This window comes from Blennius ocellaris, assembly GCF_963422515.1.
Source record: "Blennius ocellaris genome assembly, chromosome: 15".
NCBI classification, from domain to species: Eukaryota; Metazoa; Chordata; class Actinopteri; order Blenniiformes; family Blenniidae; genus Blennius; species Blennius ocellaris.
In genome coordinates this window covers 8,979,572-9,004,585 of record NC_137664.1, presented here as the reverse complement: position 1 = coordinate 9,004,585, position 25,014 = coordinate 8,979,572, and the positions used below count along the sequence as shown (strand labels likewise).

The window sequence follows — 25,014 nt, the reverse complement described above, 5'->3', positions numbered from 1 at the left end:
GTGGAGAAGTGGACTTGTATAAATCCAGCTTGGTGTAAAGCTTTGGCAAGTGAGAACAGAAACATTTACAGGTCGTCATATTCACAACTCAGTACACACAGACCAAACGCATGAAACACATTAAAATTGTCCTTTGTCAATACATACATATTGATATGCACAAACATATGACAGTGGTGTTGTTTTAGCACATTTTCCACATATCTCGAGACCTCCAGCTTCCGGTACCGGTTTTGGCTGCATTTCTGTGCAGAAGTTTGCATGTTCTACATGTGCAAGACTAGGTTTTCTCTGGATACTAGTGTTTCTTCACACAATCCAAAAACATGTGTTTGAGACAGGTTAGTCTCTCTGTGTTGACTAATGATGTACTAGTAAGTCAAGTTGGCTGGGATTGTTTCCATACCCTTGAGGCCCTAAATTGGAGGGAGGTCATGGTGAAGATTAAGTGTGTCTTTACACAAAGACACATTTTGATATGTGCATACAAGTCTGTCTAGGCACAGATCTAAGTAGAAATACAATTCCAGACACACGTGATGCCACAAAAAGACAGGAGGTGGTTCTGGATCGACTCACTGCTTTAAATATGCAAGTGGCAGCAAAGCAGGAGAGGCCGTGACTGAAAAGTCATGCATGTGACTGAAACCGATTCAATATTTTGTTTTCCAACTAATTCATTTTCTTTTTTTTCCTTTTGGAGTTTTAATTACTTCCCACGTGGCGCGTCGTCACTGTGGCACGAGTCTGGAGACAGCTGTGGGCGGGGCTTACCGTGAGTCTACCGTCCTCTGCCCCGCCCTCCTCCGGATCGTACCCACTTTGCAGGGATGATGCCGCGGCTGCCTCACTGACGGTGTACGGCTGTGCTGCCCCGTGCGCCGGGTGATTGTAGTATGGCATCCCGGTAAAGAAGTGAGAGACACATCGGAGTCACAACGGCTCAGCCACGGAGAGTCAGACTGAAAAGTCCCGCCACCTGCAAGGTAGGTCACTTCCAAATACTCCTGTTATCGTCACCTGAGACTGAACCCAGTGGAATGCAGTGAAAGTAAAGAAGTGACTGGGAAGTGTTAAAACAAACCAGATGAATTCAGATTGCTTGGTTGACAGATGTGTGGCATTTATCATTGAGTTTCTGAACGTGTGGGAGGATGGTGATGCTGAAGTGCAACTTGTGTCAGGGGGTTTGCCATGTTTCCTCATTTGGTGTCAGTTAGGGAGAGACTCTGTTGGCCTTTAAAGCATCAAGCTGATCAACTCAGTACAGATTACCATGTTCGTTGCCTGCAGCTTACTGACTATTTCCACTGTCTGCCCTTCAATAGCTTTATATAGCTCCATCAGTGCTGGGCTCTGAATGCTGATTACTGCTCTATAAGGCCACACAGCCTCAGTAAAGCCAATAAAGCTGCCTATGGGGTTTGTTTTTAAAGCTTTTTTTTTTCAGCAGTGCATTGTTTGTTTCCATTTATGAGAGTTTGTTTTCAGTGTTTTATTTTTGTTTTTAATTTTGAAGCAGTTCATATCTTCTTTCTATCTTTTGAAAGTAGATCATTCATGATGAGGCTATATCGAAGGGTACAGTTCATTTGTGTCAAACATGCACCCAGTTACAAAGTAAGTTTCTCAACATGTTTGTTAGAAACTCACTGGACTTGTCATCACGTTTACTTGTACAATTTAACTTAATCCCACATAGCTGTTATAAATTCAGAGTGGTAACACTTGAATTACATATTTACAGTATTTCGTATGAAACGGTGCAATATCAACAACCACTGAATCACCGACACCAAACTTCAAGTAGGATTATCAACCTTTTAATTAATGGTGTCTACAAAATATGAAGATTCATAATCTATGGCCTATCTGTCAAGTTGTGTCAGACTGAACCTCGATTGTCAATAAACAATAGCGTTTTATTTCCATTTTTCAAAATCAATTCTCAGCAAATTGTGACCAGTTGAATTTGCAACTGTGGGTGAATGATTTCATAGTGTGGAAACATTTCTGAAAATGTCATCAAACAGGAACAATTGAGAAAGACTTGCATGACTTCCTCATTTTGAGCAGTCCTCTTTCAGTCAAGGGGTTGCAGGTTGAAGAACACCTTGCATGGCAACCACCTTCATTGGCATGTCTGTGAATGTGCCTAACAAAGTAAAGCACTTTGGGGGGACGTTTAATGAGTGACAAGTGCCATATAGGTGAAATCCATTTAGTATCTTTTCAAAAGCTTCTGTAAAAAAAACTGAAAAACATTGAACTTACCATATTCCGGTTGCACTGATGTTATTTGTATGAAATATGAAGATCATCCACTATGATTACTCATCAGAATGATCTCACATCGACTTACTTTTGCTATCATGTGTTGCAGTTGATGAAAAGGACAAACTATGGCGAGATTGAATGGAGGATGTTTTTGTACAAGTGCCAACGTTTTTGTTTGCCACCTGTGATTGAGTTTGATGACCATGCAAAACTTATCAAAGCCTCCCGTTCTTCTGCTTTCATTTTTCCTTTGGCATATTTTGGATTAAGTCAGTCAATTCATGATATTACAGACACACTTCTAAAAATATAATGAATGGGAAAAAAATATGTGAATTACGCGAAAAGTGTTCCGAAATATTTTTGACACCTATCTGGCTTTTGGTAGTTTCCATTCTATTAATTGAATGTGAAAAGATGTGCTATGTTGATTCTTCTCTCCACAATCTATTCAAACCTGTTATCAAACCAATATTTTTAAAGTTTAAAATATATTCAATGGTGCAGATTAATTGAACTCTTAACTTTGAATCCTTTTTGGAGCAATTTCATTGTTGTGACAACTGCTCAGCAGTTTCAGGTTCTATGTCTTGTTTTCTGTTGCACCATGCTCTGTTTTTCCATCCATCCATCCATCTTCTTGTATACCTGCCTTATCCCACTCAGTGTCACTGCCCTTATTTTCCCTTTTAAGGATCAAAAGACTGTCCTCGAAAGGTGTCTGTGTCCAAACCTGCCTTTTTACGCTACCATGGAAGTGTTTAGGTTGTTAAAAGAAAGACTCTACAGTCAACATTTTCTTTTGCCACATTTTACACACGCCTCCACTCATGCCATGATGGTTAATAAATTAAGTTACAATTTCATTCCATCATTATCTGATAAAAGTGTCAATAAGTAATTGTTACTCAAGGAACCACATTTTAGTTGCACTAAACCGGCCAATCGAGTCCTGTGAATATGTGTAGCTGCGCCTCATTCTTGGACAAAACACGGAAGGGTACAAACAAGGCTGTGGTTTTAGCAAGGTCACTTGTCCCCTGAGAAATTTAATTTGTCATTCTCTACCATATGCTGTATGACTTTGCAGACGATTGCTGAGGAAACACTGCGCACTCTGTGTACTTGTTCTGTTAGAGAAAAGACATCTTGGTTGTTAGAAACAGGACTGTTCAGCTGTGTGACTCAGATCGACACATGCCTTTATGAAAAATCTGAAATATTTCCATTGGTGAGCTGCTGTACAATCGTGACAAGTTGGGATTGTGTTGTTTGACACGTATTCTTATGCGACAACCTTCTGGTGATGCACGGACTGTGATATATCCACATTCTTCTTGTCTTCCTGTTCTTCTCTACAGAACATTCATGAATCTGCTCTGGGGCTTTTTTCTTTTCCTGTGTAGCTAATATCCCCTGTCTCTCCTCAGCACATGTCCAGACCATCTCTCGCTTGATCTCTGAACTGCTCAACACTAACCTGAATGTAGAGGCCTTAACACCGTGACAACTTTGTATGTTTTGCTTGTCATGTACTTGGAAGTGATGCGAAATCAACATTACTCGACATTTATCTCTGTGGGTGTTTGTTCACCTAAAAGGACAGCAGCAACTTGACATTTATTCTTGTGCTCTCAGAAATTCTGAGAAATACTTTTAGTCACAATTCTGAAAAAACAACAAAAAAAAAAACACACTTCTACTACTCTGAATACCTTCCAATATTTTGATACCTTCAATACTGTTGCTTTTTCACATGAATTTAAGGTATGCATGCATTTGTGGTCGAAATAATGCAATATTCAGTCACCATGTTTACCTAAGCATGCAGCAAAATGTACTATGTATACTATAAGGGTCATACATGGATGACATATGTATCTATAGCCAAACACATTGACTCATGCTGAGAATCTATTCAGTGCAGCACAGGTAAATTGAAAACCATTGTTTTCTATGAGGGAAACCGTTCGCCTGTTGGCCAGCACTTCCCCAGCTTAGCAGCTTATTCAGTTTGGGCTCCTGGTTACGTAAGACGGCTATATGCAGCAGGAAGCTAATCCAGTGCTTTGATCTTAATGCCAATTATCAGATCATGGTGACGTTTTTGAAATTAAGGCACATTAAAGAGGAACAGGTAGCAGTCACTCGCCGAAAGATTTCAAGATCGTAATGAAAATGGGGCGACTTTAAAGCAATATGCTTTAACTGCAAAGCAGGAAAGGCTTCAAGTTATTTTAGTTGTATGTCATGAAATTATTAACAAATTACAGAAAAAAAAACGTGTACACTGGAAGATCCTTACCAGGCCATGGCTCAGGTGGTAGAGTGGTCGTCTTTTGGAGTGAGAGGTCGGAGGTTCGATCCCAGTCTACACTGGTCTATGAGTCGAAGTGTCCTTGGGCAAGACACTGAACCCTAAATTGCTCCCAGTGGTCGACTAGCGCCTTGCATGGCAGCTCTGTCCCATTGGTGTGTGAATGTGAGCGTGAATGGGTGAATGACTGATATGTGAAGCGCTTTGGGACTGCACTCAGTGTGGTTAGAAGGCGCTATATAAATCTAGACCATTTACCATACATAGTATGAGGTTTAAAAAATGTGTTTTTATATTCTCTATAGAATATGTTATATTCTATATTATATTAATGACTACGATTGAGTTGGAAGAACTTCATTCATTTGGATGTTACCATTTGAAGCAATTCAATTAAGTTGATGCGACTATTTCTAACTATCTTCTTTGCTTTACTGTCTTTGTCTGTTGGAACCTGTTTGAGGCTTTTATTATCTTTTTCATATACCATATAACCTTTTAAAATCGTCACGGAGACCTTGTGTGTGCTGCTTCGTTCGCTGTTAATGTTTAAAACAGAATGCTCACGGAACAAAAAGAACAGCAAGGCATCTCTTGTGCCATGTTTTGTTGTGCTGGCGACAGGGCGACAGAGAACCAGATCCATCAGACGAGGCACATGAAAAAAATATCATGGTAATGAAACGATGTTTCTAAAAACAATGGCTGAATTTCATCTCAAACTTTTATGAAGGTGGGTTTACCTCTCGCTGCTTAATTTACAAATGGCATTTATCAAACAATTGGTGATAGAAAATGTTTTTGCACATTTTTTTCTAAAGGTTGCTTTTCAGGAATCATTCCCTTGGATTCTGCTTTATTGCATGCAAATTGTATTAGGGACATCTCTTTTCAGAGCCTAATGTTCTCTGTGTGACGTTCATCTGTTATCATTCGTTTGGATAGGATGATATTTAATTCAAAAATATCCATAAAACAGTAAGAATGTGAAATTGCATGTATTAAACCGTGCACATTTCAATGTCCTTTTGGGGAAAATAGATTAAAATATCATCGTGTCGAAACTCGAACGGATGACAACGGCCCATCAGAAATCAGAAGCGAGAAAGCGAGAGAGAGAACGCTTGTGAGCAGTTTTCCGCTGATGCAACATGATGCTGTCAATTCAGCTTTTATATTCACCCCACCTCCTCTCCTCTGCCCCCTCTCCCTGCCATCCCCACGGATTTAGAGCTAAAAGATCACGTGGAGTAATAACTTACACATCTGCACATGGCTATGCAAATACAGATTTCCAAGTCAAGCTGGTCGCCAGCAGCGCAAGCCATCCTCATGCTGTGTGCATCTCTGTTTTTGAGGCAAAGGCTTGAACTCGGGTTATGCAATCAGCTGTGCCGCATGTGCCAGCTGGTAGAGGTAGAAATGGAGGGGATGTTTTTTAATCCTTAGTGAGCCGCCACACAGTCTATGTGAATACTGCTTTCAACCATTTTTTTTAACACCCACCGCTTTTTTCAGATTCTCCTCTTTGGTGTTTTCTCCAACAGTTTTCTTGTATGGCACGCTACTGCACAGATCTATTTGATAATGTTTTCTTCCACTTGCTGTTCACCCGTGGATGCCATCAACTTTGTTGTCTGTTTCTTTACTGTGCTGTCAGGATTGTTGAAATATTTTCTCTTGCACATCAGCCTAGATGGGACCCAAAAAAAAAAAAAAAAAAAAGCTGCAGAGGGCAGGTTTTGTAATCATGCAGGCATGACATGTACAAGATATGCGGGCAGGTTTTGTAATCATGCAGGCATGACATGTACAAGATATGCATTGAGCATCAAAAATAAATTAAGATCAGACATCCCCCCCCCCCCCAATCCTGACCGTTCTGTTTTTTATCCCTCCAACAGCTCAGGCTTTGTGGTGCCATGATGAGGAAAGCTAGAGAAATGATCCTGCTCTTGTTGTTGCTGATCTCTGTGCCACATGCAGAGGGAACACGTGAGTGTTTATGGCTGAACTTGAAACACCAATAAAACAGTTCACTTGTGACCAAGTAACAGTAGACACATTTTTAACCAGGAAAGAATATGGCCTCTCATCTTCTTGTGTGTTTTACATTATTTTGGTTGACTGTTGACACTTGAAGCAGGAGTAAGAGAGCAGAGTAATTAATAGTTTATATGCAACAGTGTAGTTTCTCTGTATGATATGTTTCATCAGAGGTTTTCTATATTTGTCAGAAGACACATTTACTGAGTGATGTAATATTCTTTTCTGATTTACTTTTATATGCTGCCTCTCATTAGGCTACAGCCTTCCCGGGAAACCTGCCCTGACCAGATGTCGTTCACCCGAAAAAGAAACCTTCACCTGCTGGTGGGAGCCGGGCTCAGATGGAGGACTGCCCACTACCTACGCATTGTACTATCGCAAGGAAAAGTAATATTCTTTTGTTTTGTACATTATATTAACACATATCACTTCATTTTGTTATTTTTTTATTTTAATTTCTTTACTAACTCCCACTAGAAAAGGGACATTAATTGGGGTTCAATGAATCTGAAAGGTTCTTGTTTTCAGAGACGTTGTGGCTTTTCATTGAGAGAATATCACATCAGTGTAGCTGACACACACACACTCTCCACACACTCATGGTCTCACAGTGGCTGTGAGACATTTTTGTAATTCACTCAGTTCTCATTATGGCTAGGTGTAGAAATAGGTAGATTATGAAGGATTATATGGTTGTGATTATCCAATGTTGATCGTGGAAGCAGCGATGCAGAGAAGTAGAAGAAGGGATTTTTGTTCAATTGCCCAACTTAATTCTCTGCATCAACAAGGATAGATGGATTATGAGGTTCATGAAGACTGGAGAAGAGCAAAGTTGAGGATGTCAGAGATTGAACATCAGGTGTAAATAGTGAGTTGTAATATTGCTAATGTTGCAGAGGAAGAACTCTGTTCACTTTTCTAGCTCAAACACTGCCACACATTGAGCTTGTGTCTGAAAGGTTGAGCTTCAAATCCCAGTTGCACAAGGAAAGGTGGAAAACTGGAAATTGTAAAACTCGACGGCCTTTTTTTCTGAAAAAGTAAATGGACATACTTATGAAATACTTGCATTGCCTCATCTCCCAATCATCTGTATAAAAAATGTTTGACGGTCACCATTATTATGAAATCGGTGGCATTTTAAGAGTTGTGTGCCTGTCATTGAGTTAACAGTCACTGTTGTACTGTCTGTTTAAAGCAGGTGTGTTCATCTATTTAGTGGTGCAATGATGCCATCATATGGTCACCTTTCAAAATACTGATTCATGTATTGCTATTCCAGCCATTTTCTTTTACAGTGTTACAGACAATTAAAAAAATACTTGTGCTTGTATATCTCCTGATAGCATTGCCCATTTATACTCTCAATTCTGCACGGAGTCATTATTTTTACAAAAGGAATACTTAGCGTGCAGCAGCAACAAACGAACACAGTTAAATGTAAGTGCTGTTCAACAAGTCACCCTTTCTTTTATTTCTTTTAACAAGAAACTTTAACACTGGATGAGGGGTAAGTTCTAAGAATAAAGTACAAAAAAAAGGCTAAATGAGAGTGCAGAGTACAGAAAGGCCAACATGCAAGTTTTATCTTGAAACAGTGTTTAGATATACTTAGATATACTACTGAAACAGTGCAGTACCATGGTAATGTATGCATATAGTTAAATGCTGCACCTCTGCCTCTTTTGCAGCTCTGAGACGGTGCACGAATGTCCCGACTACCACACAGCCGGGAAGAACTCCTGCTTTTTTAACAAGAACGACACGTCCATCTGGGTCAACTACAACATCACAGTGGTAGCCACTAACTCGCTGGGCAGCACCTTCTCTGATCCTGTGGACGTAGACGTAGTCTACATAGGTAAGGGGAATTTTAGGTGACGGTGGTTCTCTGGGAGAATAGGGGACTTCGGATTAGCGGGATGTCACTGAAAAAGTATCACAATTCAGACAAGCTTGGCTTCCTATGGTGTTTTTCAGGAAGTTGGTTAGTGAAAAAAATGTGTATTGTTTGTGTGTACATCAATAGTATATGAGCCCCTTTAAGTCCTGAGAGAATCTCTGTAATTTACTTCCTTGATCACAGTGTTGGATACATCCCAATGAGTTCAACAAATCTATCAATGATTAATGGCCCTGATGAATATTTTCCATTTTGACCATACTCATCATGTGAAATAAAACCCCTTGCTACTTCGACCTTTATTTTGTTGAATATTGGGCTGTTGATAACAAGACTACAGGCGGCATGGTCACTTGTATTTACTTCATAACAATTTCATGTGCACTGTTCTACTGCTAAAAATATTCACAAAGCGCACCAAATATGTTTTAATCCATGTCTCAAAATACTCTCTAAACTGCTCTATTTTTTCCTCGCTGAGGGATGGTTCTAAACTGTACGGCGCCCAGCTGTTTTAGAAAATTGCTCTGCCTTTTGACAAATGACAAATTATCGTTGTGACCCATTTTAAGAGCAGGAACAAATGGGGGAAATGAGTGCCACAGACAGGTTATGAAAATCTGAAAGTTTAGAAGGACACTCATTTCGAGTAAAACCAGCTGTCGCTGTCATTTCTAGGGCATAAATATAAATACTGCCCATTGATATTAGCTTCTACTTCATATTATGTAACAGAATATAAATATTGTAGGAGATATTGAATTATCTCCATTCTGTCTTGTTGGTAAATGTGAAAAAAAAAAAAACCTTCAAAAAGTGTCCAAAAAGAACTGTATACCAGCAAATCTCAGATTGAGAGATTCCAATTTGACCTTGAAGCTACTCAACTGAAACATCTCTTAATTTTTTCTTTTTACTCGATGGGCTTATCCGACCTAAGCTTTGTCTGTTCCTCAACCATTTTATTAAATTCACCTTGAATTGAACCCCATTTCAGATCTGCCCTAATTATTTGTGGTACAGATTCATCAGATGTTACACATGGAAGCGTCCCTCATAGATTTTCGTCCCTATTGATGTGATAGCAGTTGACAGTTGCTCCATATTTGTCACATTGGGTGATATGAATGTCCCATTCCACCATTTCAAAAAGGAGCTTTCTTTAGATCAAGATCTGGTGACTGTGGAGGCCATTGGAGAGAAGTGAATCATGGTTGTGTTCAAGAAACCAGTTTGATAAGAACTCTGCCAAAAAATATCTGCCACTCCATTACATCGGCAGCAGTCTGAACCTGCCGTCTGACTATCGCAGGAGCGATTGAGTCATTTTAGCAAATTCCTTTTCAATTTCCTATTGTGAAATTTTAGTGAACCTGTGTGAACTGCAGCCTCAGTTTCCTGTTTTCAGCTGACAGAAGTGACACCAAGAGTGGTCTCATGCTGTGTCCCATCAGCTTCAAGGTTCACCTTGTTGTCCTGTCACAGATGGTCTAATCATGCCCACCTTTGAATTCCTGTTGGCGTTCTATCATCTTGAACCAGTCTCTTCTGACTTTTCGCATTAAAAGGTCATTTTGACCAAGAGAACTCATATATTTTCTCTTTTTTTTTAAACAAATTTTCTATAAACCCAACAGATGAAAATCTCTATCGATCAGCAGTTGTTTCTGAAACACTTCTGTCTGTTCCCAACAATCCTGTCATTTTCAAAGTGCTTTAAACCACCTTTTCTCCTTATTCTCATGCTTTGAACTTTCAGCAGGGACATCTTGGACATGTTTACATGTTAAGTTGCTGCCACGTAATTGGCTGAATGTTGTCAGTGAAATCAATAAAGTGGCCGGTCGGTGTATCTCCAAGAGGAAAACTGAAAGTCTAAATATTTATCCTCTCCCTGCCATTAGACATGCTGTGTATCATCAGATACTGTGGAGGTTACTGTCCATTAAATATATTACCATAATGCCAAAGCCAGCTGTCACCACCACAGTTGGCATCAAGAGTGTTTCTCTGCTAAAACATCATTATTCACTTAGATGAGGTTTTTTTTAAAATTATTATTATTATTATTTTCTTACACCAATGCAAGACAATGTGTCTCTTCCTCCCCAGTGAAGCCAAATCCTCCAGAAAAGGTTGCAGTGACTGTATTGGAGGACAAAGGTTGGCCCTTCCTTCGGGTGTCATGGGAACCGCCACATAAGGCTGACACCCGGTCTGGCTGGATCACTCTCATCTATGAGCTCCGTGTCAAGTTAGAGCAGGAAGAAGAATGGGAGGTACACAAATTTTTTTGCCATTTTTTTGTCTGTGTAAACAACTAAAGGAAAATCTTCATTGACAGATTCACAGGATGTGATTTGATGTGTCTCTGATAGAGATTGGGGGATTTCAACAACATTCCTATTTAATTTTTGGATATATTAAATTCAAATACACACTTTAAAACTAAAGGTCCAAAGCTTAATGTAAAAATTTATGAGATTTTTCAGTATACCTTTTTATTGATTCCCAATACCATAAACCAATAATAACGTATTCTAATGCTTGGAAAATACAGGATGTGTTATTCAGGTGATGTCCACTCTAGATACATATAGATTGTATCTCTGCTATTTCTTTTCAAAACACGTTTATTTTACATTTTATTTTATCGTTCAGTGTGCTGATTAAGTTGCTTTATACCCCTATAAGATAAATAAAAATTAACAAGAGAGAAGTTACATGAACCTTGGCCTCCATCCCAATTCGCAAGCACCCTTCTTCATCTTGTCCATTCAAACCTAAAGGAAGAAACTTAACTTGTCTCCATTATGTGTGTTTGTCCCTCTAGGTGCACCTCGCCGGCCAGCAGAAGATGTTTAACATTTTCAGCCTCAGGTCAGGTGGCGCTTACCTCATTCAGGTGCGCTGTAAGCCCGATCATGGCTTTTGGAGTGAATGGAGTTCCACATCCTACGTCGAGGTTCCTGACTGTAAGATGTCCACCAACTATAATTTTTCCTACATGAATTCCAATTGTTGATAATGCATTCCACTGGTGACAGGTCTTAAAAAGATGGAATAATCTAAAATGTGCTCATGTCACATCCAGTTCTAACGTGTGAAACTATGTCAATGCTATTTCAAGTCTGAATGAGTAGATTATAAAAGTCATACCCAGTGAGCAAGCGCTCACACAGGAAATCATGAAGATAAGTGACCTTGGCTTTATCAAAAGGTCAAAAATGGAATAAACCATTAAGCACATATAGCATACATCATAAATCGAATTAGTGTAATTCATTCAAAATGCAAAATATATGATTGCCTGACTAAAATACTTATGAAAAGCATTTGATGCCTTTTTCAAGCACTCACAATTTTATAGCTTTTTTCATTTTTTTTCTTTTCTTTTTCCAGATTTCCAACGGGAAAGGTCAGCGTGGATCCTCATTATGGTTTTTTCTGCCTTTATCCTTCTATTCCTCACATGGTTCATGCATATAAACAGCCACAGGTAAGAGTGTTAATTAAAAATTCACTTGAACTTGCAATTTCTTTAACTGTTGAGAAGTACTTGCTTTGCTGTGATAAACAATTTTATGTATTTTCTTCTTTACCTGTATGTTTAGTTCAAGACAAAAATACTGTCATACCTTAAGAAAAAACTTGTTTTGTCACGAGTACCTTGAACTCCTATTGACACCAAACTTCTGCTCACTAATCTTGACATTTGTTTTCTATTTTGTTATGGGTGCAGTCTGAAACATTGGATCCTGCCACCAATCCCTGGACCTAAAATCAAAGGATTTGATGAGCAGCTTTTCAAGGTAAAGCAGCAGCACAATGACCAATGTATTAATATACACGATAACTCTATTACTTCAACAAATTATCAGAGAAGGGAAAATTTGACTATTTCTCCAATTAATTGTTTCTAATTGGTAAATGTGACTCTCTCTCTCTCTGTAGAGTGGCAAGTCTGAGGACGTCTTCAGCGCATTGGTGTTGTCTGATTTCCCACCGACTGCACCTTGGAACTATGAGGACTTGTTGGTTGAATATTTAGAGGTTTATATCCCAAACGAGCAGGAAAGCATGCTGGAAGAAAGCAAGGATCTGCATAACGGGTGCCTTAAATCTGATGGCTCCACATCAGACAACGACTCTGGCCGGGGCAGCTGTGACAGTCACACCCTCCTGATGGATAAGTGTGCAAAGGAGGACAGACACCCATCGGATCTGGCCGGCAATCAAATGAGGAATGATGCACATAGGCACAAGGCAACCTGGGAAAAAGAGGCAGAGACATATTCCCATGGAGTTAGCCCTGATGTGTGTAGTGGCAGGGTGAAGACCTGGCCTTCTGTGTTTTCTCCGCTGCCCCAGTACAGCTTATGCCCACTTGAGACCTCCAGGCCACACTGCGTTTCGGACACTCTGTTCCCCTCAGACTGTTTACCCCACAGCCTCTCTCAGCCGGGCCACGACAGCAAAGATGCGTCAAATCACTGGAAGTTTGGCTCCAACAACAAGCGTCCTCATCTACTCTGTCCCCAGACAGAGGACCGGCAGCAGCTACAGGCCTACAGTGAAGCCAACATCTCTACCATTGGCCTCAAAGAAGCGTCTGCCAGCCTACAGGTGCCTGCTGTCGGATCTACAGAGTACGTTGAAGTGCAAAGGGTCAATGAGGAGAACATGGTGCTTCTTCATCCCGTTCCTTCAGGCCATGACCACATAAAAGGCTCCACCCACATTTTCCAGGGGGAGGAGTACAGCAAGGTGAAGTGTTTGGGGAAAGACAATGTGCTGCTGCTGGAGAGACAGCTCACGGAAGAACAGGCGGATATGTCAGCGTGTGAAAACCAGGAAGGATATGGAGCTGCAGAGAGCTACCATACATCATCTCGCAACACTCAGAAGCCAACCTGCATTTATTCCACTGTGCATGCTCAGGAAGAAGAGGCCACAGCAGGGACTGGCTATATTGACACTGCCAGCATATTCACCCTGCCCTCTTACTAGGTGATTAAATAGCCCAGACGACCGACGTCGAATGTTAACGTTATGAGAGACAAATGTTCGACCAGGACTTGGACAAACGTTCTAGTATATGGCCGGACTTTGTACAATTTGTTTGTTATTTGAAAAAATATCAATGGATATATGAATTTGCACCATTGTCCAAACATAAACATCAGTCAGCTGCAACATTCACATCTACAGGACGGGCCCTACCGATACTGTCCAGCCAAAACCAAAGTCACCAACACAGGATGACTTCTTCAAACAAAATACCGCAAAGGCAATATATATTTTGAATATGTATTCTCGAAATATTCCCTATATTTTTTTTCTAGTTTTGTCTTCAAAAAAATATTTTAATATTTTTAATATTTTTAATTCAAATTCGTTTCACACAAGGTAATTTAAATTAAACTGCTGTACAATCTGTCATAAATGATCTTTAGCAGGCACTTGAACTTTGCAGAGTAAGTCATCATGTGTTTTGCTTTGTTAGATTGTTTGGTATAACTGCAGCATTTTCTTTTTTCTTCCATTAAGCAGGTAAAGAAAATGGATGAATGAATGGACAGACTTTCACTTAAGGTTGTTTGCTATTTATTGTATATGTGTGTATAGAAACACGGAGATAAAGAAAATTGAGAAAGTTAGAATGTATCATTCTATTTTTGATCCAGATACTATTTTCTTTTGGTGCATGCAGACGTATCTTTTGGAATGGAATGCTTGCCATAATAAACATGTTTCTAATAAATATCTGAAACGCAGTATTGACTTGAGATTCTTTTTTTTTTAAGATTTTGTTTCTTTTACATGAAATTGTAACATAAAAAAGTACTCTCCCTTTCATACATCTCAAATAATATTAATTACAATAGCATTTTGAAGCAGTCGCACGCCTGGCACGTGGATGGACGGACTTAAAAAAAACAAAACAAAACCTCGACTTTGATATTTCGACTTTTTATGAAATGCATGAAAGTTGTTTTTTTTTAACTTCCGAATTATTATTTTTTTGTCTTCAGTGGCCCCAATACTCTTCTCGTTCTAAAAAAAAAAAAAATGTTTATTGAACGATTGTTTACTATTTTTGCGCAATAACTCTTGTACGTAGTGAAAGCGCTCCAATCAGGACGTGGAGCCGCAGGTCGACTGTCACCGCCCATTCACACATTTGGGCCAAAAAAAAAAAAAAAAAACAATGAAAGAAAGACAGAAAGAAACTGCTGTGGCAGAGAGAGTCAGAAGTTGTGGTGAGAGAAGTGTGAGCATTGTGCTCTCTGTCAGATTATCCTCGACATGTATAAAGTCGTCTCCTGTCTCAGCGGCCGCGGTGCGGTTTTATCCGGACCGTCCTGCTGCTCTCGGTCAAGTTCGGCCAAACTCCACTTGGCAGGAGGTGAGTTACCCTGGAAACGACCAAATTCCAGCTCGCTAGCGCGAGCTGTTTATTCATGGTGCACCAGGAGAGACTTTCTTAATAGGTCGTTAAAAACAGAAGTTCGGCCTGAACTGACCTCAATAACTAAACCGATTTGTGATAAGTTGCATAAAAGTTATCCACATGGTTTGTGAAATGCTGCCTTCATACACTTATGCACACGTCGAGCTTTGATGTCAAGTGTATGGTCATTTCTATGTGTGGTTGCTTTTATTATTATTATTATTATTATTATTATCGGTGACATTTAGGATTGAATTCCAGAAATTATGATTGCAGATCCAACTTTATTCTCCAGTGTAATTACAACATGACTTGCTGTGACCTCTGTGGAAGAGAGTAGTGGAGTATACACTAATCATCGAGCATTAGGGATATTTACTGACAATAAATGCTCACCATATGACAATATACTGTAAAGCTTAATTTGATACACTGCATTAAGTATGTATTAAATAGATTATAGACCTTTCTGAAGGATGCAACACTAAAGATCACCATGAATCAATTGCAACAAGGAACACAGTAAAGTTGCAGCAGAGCTGTTGCATTTTCTTTCTTTCTTTCTTTCTTTCCAGGGTATATTATTTATATGTCAGCAAAGCACTGGAAAATCAAAACACATATCTGTACTTGTGTAGTATATTGGGTACTTGCACTTTTGGGATTTTATTAGAATCAGAAAAAAAAATCCCCTAGGGGCGGTATGGTTGTAAGCAATGATTTGATAAATAATCCGGAACAATCTGCACTATGTAATCTACTTCTTCACTTTCAAAATCACATTTATTTATTTTTTTTACAACTGAATACACCCACAATTTGAATTAATACTTTCATTTGCATGCTGGTAGTCATAATGTTTCCTCTTAAACAGAGGAAATCTGTGCTTTTTATCTACATTTCTTTAATACTGGAGTTAAATAGTAACTTCAGCTTTCACTTGAGTGTATTGTAGCATCAACACTTTAGCATGCAATTCAGTTGAGTACAAATCTTCTATTTTCTTTCTGCCCCTGCTTATGATCCCATAAAACAGATAATGTTCAGGCTGACCAAAGCTGGTTCCCCTGAACCTTGTACAGCCAGGAATACGCAGAAAAAGTCGTCATGTGTCTGCTGCACACGTGAGGTCTAAGGTTAACCGAATGTTTGTTTGTTTTTTAATGCTGACCTGATTTTAATCTGTTTACAGGCTAAGAAGAAGAAATCTGAATGATATAAAACCTATAAAACATAAAACAATATTCTTTTTCTGTCACATCTGTAAGACTTTCGGCTTGGATATAACTGGCAGATATTGTCTCACAAAATATTTCACACTGTCTCTGTTTGAACTGCATTTAAATTGATTTCACAGGTGCAATATGTCAGAAATCAACCTTCAAACACCCCGACAAAGACTTGCCTGAGATGCCCCCCTGCAAATTCAGTCCAGAAGAATACAAGGTGAACACAAACTCCACCAAACATACTGTGACTCCATGGCAAACAACAGGGCCTTGTATTTTAGAAACATGCCGGTAGACTTTTTATTTTATTTATTTATCTTTCTTACAAACATGTTGGTAGATTGATGAACATTGTCATTTACAGCAGAGCTTTTACTTGAACTCACTCAGGCTGAGTAAGTGCACTCGGCCCTTCGCTCTAAAAACAAAAAAGATTAGCATTTTACACACTTAATTCCCATTTTGTGCATTTGTCTTCATCCAGGGTATGTCGAAAGAACGAATGATGGAGATCCGCAAACGGAACTGCAATCCCATGACACTGAAGATCACCTCTTATAAGAAGCCGGTGTTCCTCCACCAGGGCCACATGCAGTGGCTGTGGGATGTGGACGGGAGGCGCTATCTCGATCTCTTCGCCGGTGTGGCTACTGTCAGCGTGGGGCACTGCCACCCGTAAGGACTGTGCTCCACAGTGAACGTATTAAGCGTCCGCCATGGAGTCACTGATTAGCTCGAAGTTTTTTCTAACCTCTGATTTCGCAGAAAAGTCACAGCCGCCGCAAAGCAGCAACTGGACAAACTTTGGCACACGACCAACATCTACGTCTATCCTACTCTCCATGAGTATTGTGAAAAACTGGCTTCCTACTTCCCAGATCCTCTTAAGGTGTGCTGATGGAGTTTTCTTTTTATTCTCAGCAGCTTGGCTATAAATTGAAGCAATAAGGATATATCTGCCGGTTTGTTTTCTTGTCCTTGTCCAGGTGATATATTTGACCAACAGTGGCTCTGAAGCCAATGACCTGGCCATGTTGATGGCTCGGCTCCACACAGGAAACTTTGATATCATCACTTTCAGGTGCAAATTGCTTTAATTTTTTATTATCATGTCCTAAGAGATTTACGATCACTTGTATGTATTAAATAACACTATTTGTCATTTACACATTTTCACTGGACTAAATGTCACAAACATTGTTCACATCTTTGACAGGACTAACTTTTTAACCTATCTCATTTGTTTCTTTTTATTATTTGAATTGAGTTTCTTCTCTTTTTTTTTTATTTCTCTCATCGGTGTGCATTGTTTTACTTGGATTTGTATTTCTCTTTTATTTTGAACAAACTACACTGACAGCAACAACTTTAACTGAGGAAAATAAAAGTGTATTTCTGCATGCTTCACATGATCATCATCATGATGACTTGATTGTTATCTAAAGTCCTCAAAACTCATCAAATGTCATGATGTTTTCCTTCCAGAGGATCATATCACGGTGGCAGCCCACAGACCATGGGCCTTACCTCCAATGCAGCGTACAAGTACCCTGTTGCCAATGGTTTAGGCTGTACAAATGTAAGTATCACAGTGCCGTGTCACGAGAAAAGCACACATTTGAATACACACCACGCACATCAAAGTTAATAAACTGTCACCCTGTTTGACATCCTTACATTCAGTTAATACTTGAGCTAACTTAACTGCACAACAATGTGCAACCAGTGCACAGATTGACCACAGTGACCTTAAAAGCACTGAAGGTAACTCATGCTGTCTTGTGTTCCGACCTCCATGATCTTTTTTTTAAAATATTTTTTACGTGGTTTGAAAATTACGTAAAGCTGTTGCACTGAGGTTAATCCAGGTGACTTGGTTTCTGCCCAATGAACAGACCATGTGTCCTGATGTGTTCAGGGGACCCTGGGGAGGAAGCCACTGCAGAGACTCTCCCGTGCAGACCATCAGAGATTGTGGCTGTGCACCAGGTACACATATATAAGCACACGTTGCCGAACACATTCCTTTCATCAGGAATACATAATACCGCTGTTGTGTTTCTAATGGGTTTAATTACTTTTTTTTTTTTTGTTATTGTTTGCTCATGAGTGTAATGTGTCTTTACCAGAGTGAATATTTTGAAATGACTGCCCTTTTTCAAAAGGTTTGTCTCTATATCAATACAACAAAGAAACAAAGAAAACTGAGCTGTTTAATAATCTAGATACAATTTCAAGTCTACCAGTCTGGTCTACTTTTCTTTGACAATGTTCACTTGCTACATACACTGTGTCCTTCAGTCTTAAAGTGAAAGCTCAACTTAGTTCTCATGTGGACATAAACATTTTATACAATGTGTTTAGCATCATAATGTCAGCATTGTCACAACAAGCCAAACGAATCACAGCCGTATCTTAAGATAAAAAAATGCTTTTGTTTTTTGTTTTTGTTTTATGTTTTCCAAACATAAAATATGTACAATCACTTATATATGTGCACGTGCTAAGATGTGTATTTGACTGATCCAAAAGACATTTATTTATTTATGTCCACAGGTCATTGCATGGCAAACGTACAGTACATTGAACAGTTCAAAGAGACTTTAGCTACGAGTGTCCCAACCAGAATCGCTGCTTTCTTTGGGGAGCCAATTCAGGTACTGTATTCTGCGGTAAAGTATTATTAGATTCATAGGATCAACACAGAAATGTTATTGACATTCGTGTTGGTTACTGATATTTTGAATTTCCTTTTAACAAAGTACATCTCTCATGTTAGTCACTGGGTGTGCTCGGCCTAAAGCAGAAAAGGCAGAATGAAAATCATTTATTGAATCTCTGAGTTTGTTGTTTACTCATGGAACGTTTGATGAGGGGTTTGTTAATTAAGATGGGACTGTGGGATAATGTTATGTCTCTTTGCACAGGGTGTCGGGGGAGCTGTGCAGTACCCGAAAAACTTTCTTCAAGACGCCTACAAACTCGTCAGAGAGAGAGGAGGGGTCTGCATCGCCGACGAGGTTAAAGACACATTTTATTTTTTGCTAACAAAGTCCCTTTAGTTCATTAAAAAAAAAAAAAAAAACACACACTTTGAGCCCTGCTTGGATATTGCACACCCCATCTATATGTTTTGATGTATTGGAATTCTAATGTTTTATATTGAGTCTTAGTCTTCAAGAATGGAATTTGACACTACATTACACAATTTTGTGCCAATATTGACACATAAATGTTCATCAGTACAGCTTTATCAAACAGCCAAGTGAAAGTCTGGCGGGAGTCATCTTATGACATATTTTTAGATGGAATCAAGAGGATTGAAAAATAAGATTATCAATTCATGTGTGCTGACAATCTATTTTGGATATTGTAGGTCCAGACTGGATTCGGCCGCACAGGAGACCACTTCTGGGGCTTCGAAGGACACGATGTCCTTCCTGACATGGTTACAATGGCAAAGGGAATTGGCAATGGATTCCCAATGGGAGCTGTTATTACTACGGCAGGTGAGAAAACAACCTGTGCTCTGACAAACCGTCAGGCATTTCACTGATGATTGAGGCTTTTGTTCAGAGTTTTGTTCACATGGCAATTAAACTAAGACGCACAAGACTACAATACATCTGGAAAGCCAGAGAGGAGTTGTATCTGAAAACAATGATATGCAGAAATACTGGTCAGCAATCTTGCCTCACACTAAAGATATCCCCGAGTTGAATTTGGTTGGGGGACGTTTATGTGTGTGAAGCCTGCATGTTGTTCCATGTGTGTGGGTTTTCTCTGGGTACTCCGGTTTCCTCCCACAGTTCAAAAACATGGATTGTAGAATTATTGGATGACTCTTATTTGCTGGAGGCGTGATTATCTGTGACCATCTGTCTCTCTGTGTTCACCCTGTCATGGACTGGGAGTCTGTCCAGGATTTACCCCGCCTTCGCCCGCAGTCGACTGGGGACGACACAGGCCCCTGTAATTCTGATTGGATGAAAATGTAAATAATGTAGAAGAAGCGTAGAATTATCGGGATAGCCTTCACTTTCATCCATCCATCCCTCCATCCAAGTTCATGTCAGAAGGGGCTGACACTGGACAAAGAGCCTGGTACACCTTTAACAGGTCACCAGTTCCATCACAGGCCTTTCACAGATCGACACATGATTCATCCTGCACCCATTCAGGCACAGAACCATAATGTGGATTCCACACATAAAGACTCTGACCTTTTTCTTTTCGTGCTAAACTATAGCCCACAGTGCAGCTCCAGCGCTCTTTAGCTGTACCTGATGTGAGTTAGACTTGAAATGATGACATATCTATAACATGCTGTATGTGGGCGAACAAAATTATAGATTGCCAGTTTCTGAATCACCACTTCGACATCGCTCTGTGCTGAAGATGGAAGACAGAAAGAGAACATCTGCTGCACTTTTGAATATTTATGAAATGAATGAATCATAATGTTGAAGGCCACTAATTATGGTTGATGATGAGAAAACACGGTGTTGGCGGGGTTCGCCCTCACTTCTGCTGTCGACCGTTCTTGAAGCAGTCTCACCTGACGTGTTAATTACAGTTATATCCATTTTCACACTGTCGTACGAACTTTTCTTTTTTTCCTCAAATGATGAGTGATAACAAGGTGTTTCTTGTGTTATTTGTTGAAGTTGCTTCTCACTGTCCTTAAACGCAAACTGCAGACAATTTGTAGTTCTATAAAGCCATCACTGACACTTGCAGCCTGAATAGTGCTTCTCTGTGGCTGGAGGCATGAACTTGTTATTTTATGTGTTTTGTAGAAATCGCCGCCTCCTTTTCCAAAGGGGTTCACTTCAACACCTTCGGGGGGAATCCTGTGGCTTGTGCCGTTGCTTCATCAGTACTTGATGTAAGGACTTTCAGTTAACCCTGTCATTTTATGCACAAAGTTGCTAATTGCTGCAGCTGAAATCGGCTGCACCAGACACACTCGGTATGTCTTTGTCCGACAGACTATCCGAGAAGACGGCACACAGCGGAACAGTCTGGATGTGGGCACCCATCTCCTGACCGAACTGGCGAAACTCAGAGACAAGTACGAGATCATCGGCGATGTCCGCGGCAAAGGCCTGCAGATCGGCGTGGAGATGGTCAAAGACAAGGTATTTGTGGCAGAAGTGGCACTCTCCTCTTCACACATGCTTGAACAATGTGTGTGTCTGCACTGTGTCTCTGGGGGCCGTGGTTCAGCAGTGCCCCAGTTAACCATTAGCTGCAACAGCAGTGACCTTCTGTGTTTGTGAAGGGTAGAAGCTCAACAGGAAAGCATGTACGTCTGCCCGAAGTTCTGATTTCACAGTGCAAAAAAAGGCCATGTGGGAATCTTTCACAAATATAGCAATTGGATGTCAGCCTTGAAGACCCACAATCAGATAATTATCAGGACCGTGTTCAAGTTACTAATTACTGTGGTTACTGCGGCATATAGTCACATCTATCCTCTCTGTGATTTCCAGGCCAGCAGAGATCCGCTGCCTGCTGAGGCAATAGGTGAGATCTTCGAAGACGTCAAAGACATGGGAGTGTTGATCGGGAAAGGAGGCTTATATGGACAGGTGACAATTTTTTTTTCACAACTGTATTCAGTGTAGGTTTTGAAGTATGTCACTCACATTAAGATGGGGAATCTATTACAAATGTCAAAGTACCTCGTTAGGTCTTTTTGGGAATATTATTCTCAGGGTGCTACATAATCGTTCCTGTTGTTTTGTCGGAAAAATTTCAGACTTTCCGTATCAAACCTCCCATGTGCATCACAAGAGAAGATGCAGATTTCTTCTTGGCTGTTTTTGATAAGTCCCTCCACAACTTCATGGAAAGAAGATGAAAGGTCAGCAAATTGCTTCGTGGGAAGGACGAACCCGGAGACCAGCTCAACTTTGAATTAGATATGGAATCATGACCATCTACCTCTTTAACACGGTATTATTTTTAACTATATAAAGAGAAACTGTTGTAATCAAAAGGACTTGAAACATTTAACACACTTGAGCAATTATGATAATAAAATGTGACAGAAAATCTATTGTCCACCTGATATATTTAGCTCTTTTCAACCTACTGAATCTGTATGAGCTTTTGCAGCAACTTGTTTTGATCAAATTAAAGGTGATTGGCTGAAAACGGTGAGATTATATCTAATTGTCTTCATAAGTAACGTTAGGACCACATTTTATATATATATATATATGTATATAACTGTGAGAAAGAAACTGACACCAAAGAAAACCGTGGCACCCAAAAATCTGGACATAAACAAAATTTAAAAAGTACCAGTTCAAGCCAGCTTCAGTCTCTGTAACAATGTTCTTTCAAACTCAAGGGGAGGAGCTTGAATGATTGGAAACAATCCCAGTAGACTGTGTCCTCACACCTGTGCTGGACCAAACCAGAAAAATAAAGCACATTTGTATGATAAGACTCACTTATTGAGTTATACATTTCATTACATTTTCATACCTTAGATAAAACGTTAGATTTGTGTATAATTATATTCATTTACATTTGGTTAATTTGTTTTGTTATTTTTGGTACGAATGTTCCACACACATTATTTTCTTAATTATTTAGTCAAACATTTGTATTTTATTTTATTTTATGCTTAATTCTTGCCTTGCTCTTTGTCCCAAATGTTGGTTCCTGCATTCTATTGTTATTACACCCCAATTCATTTTCAATTAATCCACTTCTTAAGTTCAGTAAAGTTGAAACGATATTCACAGGTTCAGACTTCGAGAACCTAAATACTTTTGCAAAGGTAGATTTATCTGTGGCAGCGACTTTACTGGATCAAACGAGATTGCACAAATATTCCAAAGCAGGTGTCTCAAATTTTGGACCCCCCCCCCAAAAAAAGAAGGATGTAACTGGTTACATATTCGTCAGTGTGACAATGAAGGGATATTGTGGTGGGATCAAGGTACAACATAGCGTTTCTTAAAACAATCCTGAAGCATCTGCTGAGAGTCACACCTTGAAGAGACAACAGCGGCAGAAGATCATCTCCACCTGCTCAACATGTACAAAGCGGTGGCGCACTTCAGTGGCCGCTTTGCACTGCCAACCCCACAGACCTGCTTCTCTCCCAGTGCAGCCAGATTTCACCTGAGAAGTGGTGAGTGACCACCACGGTCCAACCTGGCACCCTGTCTGTATGATTATTATTTTTGTTGACACCAATTTAGTCTTTCATAAAAATTGGTGAGAAATTGTGTTTTCTAAAAGGATTATTTGCATTCCTTGTTTTGACTGTGAGGTGTTTTTGTTATGATTTTGTCATGGTTTGCCTTCTCTGTAGTACACTTCATTAAGTTTTGTAAGAATAATCAATCATATTATTTACACCCTTTATAAAAAGAAAAAAAAAAGTACTATCCTTTTTGTAATTTATGGCTATTCCATCATACAAATGTCAGAGGTGACGAAGTTGGGCAATTTTGTCTTGATTTTACAAAACTTCACAAATTTGGCAGGGTTATGAAATTACAAAAATAACATTTTCACTTTAATTTGAAGAAGATGGCAAAAACGCTGTTATAATAGAAGTCTATAGTGGTGCAAATGTTGTCGTTAAAAGTGCCAAAATAATGTTTTTTTAATTTGACGTCACATGAAAAATTATATTGCTCCAAAGCAATATTCTCACAGATTATGCAGGTGGGTCAGCGGATGATGGTTAAAGACAATTTTGTTACTAGAATAATACATTGCAATTTTTGTGGAGCCTGTAAATTAACAAATACTTTATGTAGACATGGAGTTCAGTTTATTTAACAACTCTAAATTGCATCAAATTGTTACCATCAAATTACTGACATCAAAGTACTAATGTTGTATTTGTGTTTTTTTGTGTGATTTTTTTAAGTTTGCTATTTCACTGTTTGTAAATGACAATTTGTTCTTAATGACCTGGTTGGATAAAGGTTTCTTTTTTTTTTTTAATGACCTGTATCTTTTGCACGGGAAAAAAAACATTTGTTATTCTGAAAATATTGGAGGCAAACTACCATCTCTCATTGATCTTATTATGTAAAATGATGTCACAAACCTAGACAATCATTTAAAAAAGTATTGCTTGGCATGTACTCAGTACGCACATGAGTACACTGGAAAGTCTCTGCCTGCATTTGTTTTAGATGTTTTGAAAAATTCAATCAAACATTAACTATCTGATGTCAGTCAAACGAGATCCAACTGGCACAATCTGAGAAGCATCCATGTTTTGCAAAGCAGCAAGAGCACACTTCCTACGCTGAAACGTTAATGTGGTTAAAACATCACCCCAAATTTAATCTGATCAAATATTAACCAGGTCATTGTTGAAAACAACACTAGGTGAATATAAAACACAGAGATTCTGTTTTTTTTGTAGTTAAGCAGCTCAATCCAAGGTTTTGAAGCCTACTCCTATATGAGTTTGATAAAGTCAGTGGCATCTTAACTGTATGTGTGTGTGTGTGTCACACACACACATATACATACATACATATACATACATACATATATATACATATATATACACACACACACACACACACACACACACACACACACACACACACACACACACACACACACACACACACACTTGATATATATTTAAAAAATAAATAAATAAATATATATATATATATATATATATATATATATATATATATATATATTTTGTATATATCAAACTAACATTTCAGGTGCAGTATGCCAGAAAGCAGTCGTCAATCCGAGTCCCGTCGACCTCCTGGAG

At 39.2% G+C, this 25,014-nt stretch overlaps 2 protein-coding genes across 2 annotated transcripts; both read left to right on the top strand.

Annotated features, from left to right (window-relative positions):
• Positions 1–884: 884 nt before the first annotated feature.
• Positions 885–13,559, top strand: prlra (prolactin receptor a; the record flags this gene model as incomplete). The annotated part of the gene is made up of 9 exons (XM_080509894.1): positions 885–986; positions 6,499–6,589; positions 6,898–7,030; positions 8,338–8,507; positions 10,662–10,828; positions 11,383–11,524; positions 11,952–12,048; positions 12,292–12,361; positions 12,504–13,559. The coding sequence occupies exons 2-9, from the start codon at positions 6,517–6,519 to the stop codon at positions 13,557–13,559; spliced, it is 1,908 nt and encodes a 635-aa protein (XP_080366020.1). The 5' UTR covers positions 885–986; positions 6,499–6,516.
• Positions 13,560–14,858: 1,299 nt separating this feature from the next.
• LOC308140207 (alanine--glyoxylate aminotransferase 2, mitochondrial-like) lies at positions 14,859–22,160 on the top strand (the record flags this gene model as incomplete). Its single annotated transcript, XM_080509892.1, has 14 exons — positions 14,859–14,958; positions 16,361–16,449; positions 16,717–16,907; positions 16,998–17,121; positions 17,219–17,313; positions 17,718–17,811; positions 18,128–18,221; positions 18,789–18,889; positions 19,160–19,252; positions 19,609–19,741; positions 21,032–21,120; positions 21,224–21,373; positions 21,728–21,826; positions 21,997–22,160. The coding sequence occupies 14 exons, from the start codon at positions 14,859–14,861 to the stop codon at positions 22,096–22,098; spliced, it is 1,554 nt and encodes a 517-aa protein (XP_080366018.1). The 3' UTR covers positions 22,099–22,160.
• Between the last annotated feature and the right edge of the window lie 2,854 nt (positions 22,161–25,014).